Source organism: Phoenix dactylifera, unplaced genomic scaffold, assembly GCF_009389715.1.
Source record: "Phoenix dactylifera cultivar Barhee BC4 unplaced genomic scaffold, palm_55x_up_171113_PBpolish2nd_filt_p 000914F, whole genome shotgun sequence".
Classification (NCBI taxonomy): Eukaryota; Viridiplantae; Streptophyta; class Magnoliopsida; order Arecales; family Arecaceae; genus Phoenix; species Phoenix dactylifera.
Genome location: NW_024068274.1, coordinates 52,621 through 64,051, shown reverse-complemented (window position 1 = coordinate 64,051; position 11,431 = coordinate 52,621). Strand labels below are relative to the sequence as shown.

The 11,431-nt window shown below is 39.6% G+C and overlaps 2 protein-coding genes across 2 annotated transcripts; both read right to left on the bottom strand.

The window, feature by feature from the left end:
- Positions 1–1,114: 1,114 nt before the first annotated feature.
- Positions 1,115–4,967, bottom strand: LOC120107592 (chitin elicitor receptor kinase 1-like). The gene is made up of 8 exons (XM_039120918.1): positions 4,157–4,967; positions 3,920–4,009; positions 3,584–3,677; positions 3,324–3,475; positions 3,157–3,248; positions 2,102–2,237; positions 1,619–1,717; positions 1,115–1,521 (listed from the first exon to the last, which is right to left on the bottom strand). The coding sequence occupies exons 1-8, from the start codon at positions 4,235–4,237 to the stop codon at positions 1,357–1,359; spliced, it is 909 nt and encodes a 302-aa protein (XP_038976846.1). The 5' UTR covers positions 4,238–4,967; the 3' UTR covers positions 1,115–1,356.
- Positions 4,301–5,147, bottom strand: LOC120107594 (F-box protein At1g47056-like). The gene is made up of 2 exons (XM_039120919.1): positions 5,123–5,147; positions 4,301–4,731 (listed from the first exon to the last, which is right to left on the bottom strand). The coding sequence occupies exons 1-2, from the start codon at positions 5,145–5,147 to the stop codon at positions 4,301–4,303; spliced, it is 456 nt and encodes a 151-aa protein (XP_038976847.1).
- Positions 5,148–11,431: the final 6,284 nt, after the last annotated feature.

Genomic DNA, 11,431 nt, shown 5'->3' with positions numbered 1-11,431 from the left:
AAGGAATCTGAAACCTGAGCTCTGATACCATTTGCAACAATCCAGGATCTCACCTAAAATGGCTAGCTGGAAGGTATTATTTGGGTTCCTTGATCCTATATAAGTACCCAAGATCTACCCAGCGAATAACCGATGTGGGACTAAACACACGCCCGCACAGGTCCTCACATACTTTCCCCGTTCAATCCCTGACATCCTCATCAGGCTAAGGGTTCAAATCCATTCAAATCTAATCATAAACACCACGATCGGTCCGTGGTCAACCCCAATGGATCTGTGCTGCAGTGTCCCCTAGTCCACATAAGTTATGGGCCGGGTCCGCTCTGATACCATTTGTAACAACCAGGATCTCACCCAAAATGGCTAGCCGGAAGGTATTGCTTGGGTTCCTTGATCCTGTATAAGTACCCACACTACAAGGAAATTGGGCATTAGCGACGCTTTTTTTGGCCTTTAGCGACGCTTTTAAGCGTCGGTAAAAACCCTCCCGACGCTTTCCTAAGCGTCGGCAAAGCGTCGCCTATGCTACAGTGGAGAAAATATTTTCCGACGCTTTGAAAAGCGTCGGAAATTAGCGACGCTTTTTAGCGACGCTTTAAAGCGTCGTTAAATGTGATTTTAACGACGCTTTAACGCGTCGTTAGCATATTATTTTTTTTAAAAAAATTTCGTGATTGTAACGACGCTCTAAGGCGTCGTTAGAATTTTATTTTTTTTTGCCTAAAATTTTGTTATTTTAACGACGCTTTAAAGCGTCGTTAGAATATTATTTTTTAAAAAAAATTTCGTTATTTTAACGACGCTTTAAAGCGTCGTTAAAATATTATTATTTTTAAAAAAAAATATGATAATAACATTGTGGCTATAAGCCGACGCAGCATCCCGAGGCCTCCATTTCAAGGTGAATGCAGCCAACCCCCTATAAGCGGAGCTTGAAATCTTGTTGAGAATAAATAATTAGGCTATAAGCCCTAGTCTGGAATATTCTGTGGTCTTTGCAGCATTCTACCCTCATTCATCAAAACTTTTCATAAGAGCCTGCTTACTGATTATTGAGAATTTGGACACAGTATCTCTTGTTCATCAAATGTTTCAGAAGCACAGAGATAAATCATTTTTTCCATAAATTCTCTTTTTTATGGAAAGTTTTATTGAATACATCCAACACCATGCAATTTCATGACATGGGATTATTTAAATAAAGATTGATACAATCAGTGGTTATCGTGAAACTAATACATTTGGTCAAACTGCTAGCGGCCAGATTTCCTCTAATAGGCTGTGGTGAATGCACCACTTACAAAGCTTGCAACCCTTCACAAACATGACATGCAGAGAAGGTAAGCATGAACTAACCTACCTTCCTGACATGAGATTGGCGAGAGCTGGGTTTCCATATAAGGCATCAATGTCCAAATCCTCGGTAGAGGATGATAGTATCATCAATGCAACCACAATGGATCGCATGCTTGGCCTCAGTTGAGGCTCCAGCTGGGTGCAGGCCTTAGCAAGCTGGGCCATCTGAAAAAAAAGAAAACAAACAGAGAAAATAGTTATAGAAGGAAATGATTGCTAAGATTAATTTGGTTAAACATTTTACAGCGAGCTACGTATGCACCTTATAAACCGAGTCGATCGGGTAGTTGTCACCTAGCCTTGGATCAACCAGTTTTCGCAAATGCTCTCTCGGTTCGGGTTGGCCAAGAGCATCCTCAAACTGTCGGATAAAAGATAGGATAAAGAGTTAACATACTAGTCATCGGTTGTAGCAAAAAAAAAAAAAAAAAGGTTGACATACTAAGTTCCATTTAAAAATTTTATTTCTCGCATGATGAACTAAAGTCCAGCATTCCATGTGCCATAAAGTTCAGTTTTGTCAGCAGAGATCCATTGTGAGGTAAGAAGGCAAAAAGATGGACTGTGCCATGACAAAAATCTGATCCTACGATCAGATAGATAGCTTTCAGCATTAGAAATGCCGATACTCCAACCAGTAATACTGGAGGAAGCCAAGTATTTTAGCTTTCATACAAGAGAGAAGCATCAAGTAGAAGAAAAGCTAGTAAAAATATTACAAGGAAACACGATTAGAGATACTAACCAGAGCAACTAAGCCCATAAATTCTGTTGCCGCTCCTGCCTTCACCACAGCTTCTTTGGCTGAAATAAGTTCATATAGGACAACACCAAATGCATATACATCCACTTTTGTAGAGACATCACCTAACTGAGCATACCTGCAAAAAAATTGCAAATTATATGTTCAAATTCCCAAAAAAAGAACATACAGTGCCAGAATATGGTTCTCAGTAAAGTTTCCAAATATAAGAAGTAATATACAAGTATTTGCTGATTAGAGCTAGACAATGTAATGACAATTTCTGGCAAGAATTTACCAAACAGGGAGGATGGATGAAAACTTAAACATATGCAACTATCTTTAAACTGTAGTTTTCCACCCAAGACTCATTGGGATAGCTTACACCAATTGACCGGACAATGGAATAAAGCTATATGGAACACCAAGCATCCAGTAAGCAATATAAAGTCTAAAATATTCAAGATTTCATAGAGAACAGTGGAATGGATGAGAGGTAGCAAATAATACTATTGAAAGCGAGGAGAACAGCTCCACCATATTCATGCAAAAATCTTCTTATTGAAAAAGCAGTGAAATTTTGCTCTAGGAGCAGAAGAGTCATCTTGTCACCACCACCAACTTGGAAGTTACTGAGAACTATGCCGTCGCAGCATTATTTTGTTGCCACCCAAATCTGCCATAGTTTTGAGGATAAAGGAAAATAGACCAATTAACCCCAATTTAAGGAGGGAGGCCAAAGAAGAAGTGAAGAAATATGATGAGATATGTCTATTCCATTTCAGCAGGTTCCTTTTTATTAGATACTACTGATAATTCAGGACAAACTGAAGCAGCTGTCAAGTCCAAAAAAAGTCATTTTTAAAAGGGTTCCATAGTTTAAATAATCACATGGATTTGGTACCCACATTTTTCTAAGGTATGCAAGGTCCGTTCACCAACTTAAATATAAGGGATTAAGAATAATCAGGGGTATGGAAAAGCAAAAAGAACATTAGCACATACTGTGACACATAATAACAATTTGATTATTAAAAATGTCAGAATAAAAATCTCACTCTGGAGGCATGTAACCAAATGTTCCAACAGCACGAGTAGGATCTGGCAAAATTCCAAATTCAGAAAGTTTTGTTAACCCAAAATCTGCAACCTGCATGAAAAGCACACAAATATTATAAAATGCATGTGGATGTTCAGCTTTCCAGGTGACAGGAACAATGGCAACCTTTCCACGGAAATTCTTGTCTATCAAAATGTTTGCTGATTTGATATCACGATGTATATATTGTGGAACTGTATGCTCATGAATATACTCTAAACCCCTTGCCGAATCAAGAGCAATCTGAACTCTAGCAGACCATGGCAGTGGATTCCTGCCTGAAAGCGGATACATCAGTAGGAGCTGTTAAACTTAGTTTATAGATTAATAAGAAATAAATCGGTTTGCAGTTTGAGGATGCTAGAAATGTGCACCGGTGCATTTACCTGACCCACGCAAATGTTGGCTTAAATTGCCATTCTCAATATATTCATAAACAAGAAATAAAGAGTCCTTGATGCAATAGCCTAATAAACGCACCTGCATTTAAGCATAAGCTATAGAATTATAAAATATTTTTTAAAAAATAAATGATATTACTACAATGAGGCCAAATAATCGTATCAGACTATCATATTTTTAATGAGTGGACAAAGAGAGAGCTAACAAATGAAACGAAAATGCATTTGGCCATGATCGTTAAATAGACATTTGCTGGTCTAGTTCATTCTCCCAAGAAAAGGATATATGTTACAGCATGCTAAAAAGAGTAGTCAACTTGCCAAATTGAAGTGATGAACATGGGTCAGAACGTTCAGTTCTGCAAAGAATTCTTTAGATGATTGCATATCCATCTTCTTGATTGCAGCTTTCTGCAAGAAATGACATTAATTTGGCATAGAATCACTCAATCACCAAACAATAAATCTAATTGCAACCACTAGGGCATTTAAATGTAGTAAAACTTTAATATTAAAGCACCATCAGCTAACAAAAACTATAGCAGCATTGTTTAATACCATCACATCTGGCTTTGCACTCTTCTCCAGTTGCATCACTTTAAAGAGGTGCAGAGCCTTCATGAACCTGTTACTCTGCATAGCCCGAAATCATGCAGCTCCAAGAAACCACACCTCTTTCTGCCATTAGATCAAATAACTCCCTCACCAAATCCAGCCACGAAGGCGCTTGATGGAGATCTCCTCCAGGAGGGGGCACCCCCGGAGGACGGCCTCCACGCCCTTGGCGCCGAAGGTGCAGGAGCCGCACGAGAGCTTGCGGAGATTGGGGCAGTGCTTGGCGAGCGCGGCCATGCCCCGCTCCGTGAGGGCACGGCAGGCGCGGAGCTTGAGGCGGGTGAGGTTGGGGCAGCGGAGGGAGATCAGGTCGAGGGCCTCGTCACCGATGCTGTCGGAGCGGCGGTCGCATTTGAGGGCAAGCTTGGATACGCCGTCGAAGCGGGAGAAGAGGGACGGGGCGGCCTCCAGGAGGGCGGCACGGGAGTCTAGGGAGAGGCGGTGGCGGCTCTGACCCTCGACGACGAGCCATCGCCGGCAACGAGGGAGCACCGCTTGCGGTCGCCGGAGCCGAGGGACTGGAAGATGAGGGCCAGGCAGTCGTTAGGGAGGTCCTCCGTATGGTCCCGCGAGGGCCCAGAGGAGGCGGAAGCGGCCGAAGGGATCATCGCAGAGGACGGCGGGCCGGCGACGGAGGGTTTCGGGCGGCGGTGGCAGAGGGTGGAGGCCGATTGTCCCCTCCTGGGGTCGCTCGAAGGAGGGGAATGGCTGAGATCGGCGGAGGGAGGGGAGAGTCGGTCGGCGTGAGCTATAAGGGATTTAAGGCTGCGGAGGGAGAGGGTCGATCGGGTTTTGCGGTGGGAGATATGATGTCCGACGACGCTTATAAGCGTCGTCGCATTTCTGCCCTATGCCGATGCTTATTAGCGTCGGTGAATCCATCCAAAGCGTCGGCGAAAGATTTTTTACCGACGCTCTCCCAAAGCGTCGGCATTTACTGTTGCAAGAAAAAAAATTGCCGACGCTTTTATCTAGCGTCGGCAATTTAGAGTCGGCAAACATCTCTTTTGTTGTAGTGCCAAGATCTACCCAGCGAATAACCGATGTGGGACTAAACACACGCCCGCATGGGTCCTCACACTATTCTTGCACAATTAGTTTTTTTCGATGTTCCTCTTCATTCACATGAAGTCAATTTTAAGTGCATCAATAAGAGGTAAGGACAGATATATGAATTCCTATCATACATTCCTCTTGGATCAGGGAAGTACATCAGATGTGCCAAAATGCTGGTCAATAACAATATACTTAAACCTCTCTCAGCGCATAGATGTTACAAAATCTCTGTGGGCCAAAATAGAAACAGAATATCAGAAGATTATATATATTTTGATTTGGAGAGGAGGATTTGTTTACATGACACATGACTCCAACGTATCCTTAATCTTGATGCTTCCACTACAACTCGTAGCCACCTTGTGGGCCACTTCGTAGACCTCTAATTTGTTTTATACTTGTGTTCTCCGTTTCCTTTCCCTAGTTTATACCTTATCATTAGTTTGGCTAGAAACTGCGCCACTGGATGCATATCCTCTTACGTGAATGGTTATCCTGTGACCACTTCGCTCTCTCTCAACCAAAGCCACTCGCACCAATACAATCTTTGGTTCCACTAGAGTAACTTACTTTGACAGTTGGCTGGCTTAATCTCATGAATTCCTTACTTAGGAGAGGTCTCTTCTGCTGCACTATGCGGTCTTCATGATATCTTATTTTCTGATTTTGTAGGATGTATTCATACTAGAATGGAACAATCCTTGCCAGTTAATGAAATAAAACTACAAGCCATGATTCAGAACTCTGGCATATCCACCTGTATTGCACGGTTAATGAATCTTGAGAACTTCCTTGCTACAAGCTCTCACATGTTATAATTAATCTTAGATTTTTTTTCATTGAATCAACCCACAATAACTTGGAGACTAATATCTGCTAGGGAAATGAAATAGTGGGAGGGACCATGCCACAATACCTAGAGAAACGATTACTGTGCCAAACGAGCTCCTAAGACAAGCTATGCAGCTACTGGTAAACTTTGAAGTAGCTGTGGTTGCGAGACTGTCGGATTCTCTTTTCTGAAGCACGCCCATGGGAAGCCAAAACTCGGTCTATTTTGGAAGAGGGAGGGGTTCGAGAGGCAAAAGAGGGCGAGGCCATGGGTGATGCTCAGGGAGGCCGGGCCGCGGCCGCCACGGGCGCCGTCGGCCTCGGGCCGACCCTTCTAGGTGCTCCGGCGAGGGACTCTTCCTTAAGCTCAAGGGAGGGGAAGAAAGAAGAAGGGAGAAGAAGAAAGAAGAGAGACGAAGAAGCTTCGGGAAGAAGAGAAGAAAAAAGAAAAGAAAAAAAAAGGAAAGAGCAAGAAGAAAAGAAAAGAAAAAGAAGAAAAGAAAAGAAAAAGGAAGAAAAGAAGAAATAAAGGAAAGAAAAATAAATAAACAAATAAATAAATGCATATATATATATGAATAAACAAATAAATAAATAAATAAGATAACAAATAAATATATTTCAATGAAATAAATAAATAAATAAATAAATAAAAATAATGAGTGAGTGGCAAATAATATGATCTTTATGATATTGATAGGTACGATGGATTTGTCACCATTGCAATTAGTTAAGTAAGCTTGGAACTCAGTTTATATAGCCTCGAACATAATTAACTCACCATTGCAATTAGCTTGATACACAAGTAATATAGCATAGCATGCATTTAAGTAAGCTTGGCATGCAATTAATCAATATTTGAATATTTAATCTAGTTTGGCACATAGTTAAGTCTTCTCGGCACATAGTTATGTAAGCATGGAACACACTTAATCTAGCCTAGCACATAGTGAAATCATCTCGAAATATAATTAATTTTTTTTACACAGTTAAATCTTTTTTGCATACAGATAAATCTTCTCTGTACATAGTTATGTTAAAACGGCACAATATTGCAAAAGGTTTAAAAGTAATTAATAAAATGTGGTACACACTTCATATAGTTTGGCACATGGTTAATCTATGTGTGAACACTTAATTTAGCATGACATAAAGTTAAGAAATCTTGGAATACACTTAATTTTATCCGAAACATACTTAAATCTTTTCTGCACATAGTTAAGCCTTTTTTGCATACAGTTAAATCTTTTATGCACATAGTTAAGTCTTCTCAGCATACAGCTCAATCTTCTCTGCACAGAGTTAAGTTAAGATGGCTTAATGTTGCAAAAGGTTTGAAATCAATTAAATCTAGAAATTAAGAAGGAAAAAAAGAGCCCAAAGAGAAAGGTCGGGTGATGGTGGAATTTGAGAGATTCGTATCGAAGGCTCCACTATGAGTACAGGAAACATGCAAAAAAAAATAAGACACCAGAATTAGTGGGGAGTCATAATAAGAACCGTCAAATCGTGAAAGAGATGGGGTTATAGGTTGCGCCAACCTGAACACCAGTCATCAATCTATTAGACCCCTTTGGAATCATTGTGCGTATGTCGGAATGATATAGATAGACCAATGATTAACTGGACCGTCTAGATCTCTCCTCATTAAAAGATTTTCTTTAAAGCTCTGCTCGATTTATGTGACTTTAGAAAGACTTTAGAAAAATGATGCATATCTCGCGTGTTGATATAGGGATCGTAAAATATAGAAAATTAGGTTTTTTTAGTTGAAGTACGAAGTTTTATTTCTAAAGAAGAAATTAAGGAGAAAAAAAAAAGAAAGATACCCTGAAGAGAAGAGTCGGGTGAAGGTGGGATTCATGTGGGAGGTGCCACGGTGAGTAGGTTATACCTGCAAAAGAAGATAAGGCACCAAAATTGGTGGAGAGTCGCTATCAAGACCGTCAAATTGTGAAAGAGATGCGGTTATGGGTTATGCCAACTTGGGCACCGATCATCAAATTGTTAGACCCCGTGGAATCATGGTGCGATGTTGGAATGATTGGACCATCCAGATCTCTCCTCACTAAAACATTTCTTTAACAAGCTGCTTAAAATTTATGTGACTTTAGAAAGACTATAGGAAAATAACGAGGTGATGCATATCTCGTGTGTTAATACAGAGGTTGTAAAATATAGAAAATTAGGTTTTTTTAGTTGAATTAAGAATTTTTTTGTAAAGAAGAAATTAAGGGGAAAGAAAAGAAGAGAGCCTGAAGAGAAGAGTCTGGTAATGGTGGAATTTGTGGGATTCATGTTGGAGGTGCCACTGTGAGTAGGGAATACATGCAAAAGAAGATAAAGCACGTGAATTCATGGGGAGTCGCAATCAGGACCATCAAATCGTTAAAGAGATGGGATTACGGGTTAAGCCAACTTGGGCACTAGTCATCAATCCATTAGACCCCACTGGAATCACGGTGCATATATTGGAACAATGTGGATGGACCAACGAATAATTGGACTATGCAGATCTCTCCTCACTAAAAGATTTTCTTTAAAAAGCAGCTCACTTTAGAACGACTTTAGTAAAATGACGAGATGACACATATCTCGTGTGTTGATACAATGTTGGTAAAATATAGAAAATTATGTTTTTTTTAATTTGAAGCATGAAGTTTTTTTTTAGAAGAAGAAATAAGAGGAAAAGAAAAGAAAGTAAGCCTGAAAAAAAGAGTCGGATGATGGTGGACTGTGACTAGGGGATATATATTTAAAAGAAGATCAAGTACCAATACTGGTGGGGAGTCGCAATCAGGACCGTCAAATCATGAAAAAGATGGTGTTACAAGTTATGCCAACTTGGGCACCGGTTGTCCATCTGTTAGACCCCAATAGAATCATAGTGCGTATGTTGGAATGATGTGGATGGACCAATGATTAATTGGACCATCCAGATTTCTTCTCACTAAATTTTTTTTTAAAAAAGTTGCTCCATTTATGTGACTTTAGAAAGACTTTAGGAAAATGACAAGGTGACACATATCTCGTGTGTTGATGTAGGGGTCATAAAATATAGAAAATTAGGTTTTTTTAGTTGAAGTACAATTTTTTTTAAAGAACAAATTCAGGAGAAAAGAAAAAAAAAGGGAGCCTAAAGGGAAGAGTTTGGTGATGGTGGAATTTGTAGGATTCGTGTTGGAGGCGCCACTGTAAGTAGGGAATACATGCATTGATGTAGGGGTCATAAAATATAAAAAATTAGGTTTTTTTAGTTGAAGTACAATTTTCTTTTGAAGAAGAAATTAAGGAGAAAAGAAAAAAATTAAGAGAGCTTGAAGAGAAGAGTCGGGTGATGGTGGAATTTGGGGGTGTGTTAGAGGCTCCACCGCGAGTAGGGGATACATGCAAAAAAAGATCAGACACCAAAATTGGTAGAGAGTCGCAATCAGGACTGTCAAATCATGGAAGAGATGGGGTTATAGATTACGCCGACATGGACACCGGTCATCAATTCATTAGACCCCATTGGAATCACGGTGCGTATATCGGAATGATGTGGATGGACCAACAATTAACTGGATCGTCTAGATCTCTCCTCACTAAAAGATTTTCTTTAAAACTCTGCTCGATTTATGTGACTTTAGAAAGACTTTAGAAAAACAACGCATATCTCGTTTGTTGATACAGGGATTGTAAAATATAGAAAATTAGTTTTTTTTTGGTGAAGTATGAAGACTTCATTTTTAAAGAAGAAATTAAGGGAAAAAGAAAAGAAAGAGACCCTGAAGAGAAGGGTCGGGTGATGGTGGAATTTGAGGGATTCGAGTTGGAGGCGCTACTTTGAGTTGGTTATACCTACAAAAGAAGATAAGGCACCGGAGTTGGTGGGCAGTCGCAATCAGGACCGTCAAATCGCGAAAGAGATGCATTTTCAGGTTACGCCAACTAGAGCACCGATCGTCAATCTGTTAGACCTCACTAGAATCACGGTGCGTATGTTGGAATGATGTGGATGGACTAACGATTAATTGGACCGTCCGAATCTCTCCTCACTAAAAGATTTTTTGTAGAAAACTGCTCGATTTATGTGACTTTAGAAGGACTTTAGGAAAACGAAGAGGTGACTCATATCTCGTGTGTTGATAGAGAGTCATAAAAAATAGAAAATTAAGTTATTAGTTGAATTGGAAAGTTTTTTTCTAAAGAAGAAATTAAGGGGAAAATAAAAGAAAGAGCCTCAAGAGAAGAGTCTGGTGATCATGGAATTTGTGAGATTCATGTTGGAGGTGCGCTATGAGTAGGGGATACATGCAAAAGAAGATAAGACACGAAAATTGGTGGGGAGTTGCAATCAGGACCGTTAAATCCTTAAAGAGATGGTGTTTTGGGTTAAGCCAATGTGGTTACTAGTCGTCAATCCATTAGGCATCACTGGAATCATGGTGCTTATGTTGGAACAAGGTGGACATACTAGCGATTAATTGGACCATCCTGATCACTCCTCACTAAAAGATTTTCTTTAAAAAGCTGCTCGATTGTGTGACTATCGAAAGATTTTAGTAAAACGACAAGATGATGCATATATGGTGTATTGATAAAGTGGTCGTAAATTATAGAAAATTAGGTTTTTTTTAAAGTTGAAGTATAAAGTTTTTTTAAGAAGAAATTAGGGGAAAAAAAAAGAAAGTGAGCCTGAAAAGAAGAGTCAGATGATGGTGCACTGTGACTAGGGGATACATACAAAAGAAAATAAGGCGCCAGAATTGGTGAGGAGTCGCAATCAGGACCATCAAATCACAAAATAGATGGTGTTACGGGTTACACCAACTTAGGCATTGGTCGTCTATCCATTAGACCCCACTAGAATCACAGTGCATATGTTGAAATGATGTGGGCGAACTAATGATTTATTGGACTATCCAGATCTCTTTTCACTAAAAGATTTTCTTTAAAAAGCTGCTTGATTTATGTGACTTTAGAAAGACATTAGGAGAATGATAAGGTGACACATATCTCGTGTGTTGATGTAGGGTTCATAAAATATAGAAAATTAAGGATTTTTAGTGAAGTACAATTTTTTTTTAAAAGAAGAAATTAAGGAGAAAAGAAAAAAAAGGGGAGCCTCAAGGAAAGAGTCTGGTGACGGTGGAATTTGAGGGATTTGTGTTGCCGGCGCCACTATGAGTAGGGGATACATGCATTGATGTGTGGTCATAAAATATAAAAAATTAGGTTTTTTTAGTTGAAGTATAATTTTCTTTTAAAGAAGAAATTAAGGATTGTACCAAAAAAGGAAGAAGAAATTAAGGAGAAAAGAAAAAAGAGAGCCTGAAGAGAAGAGTCGGG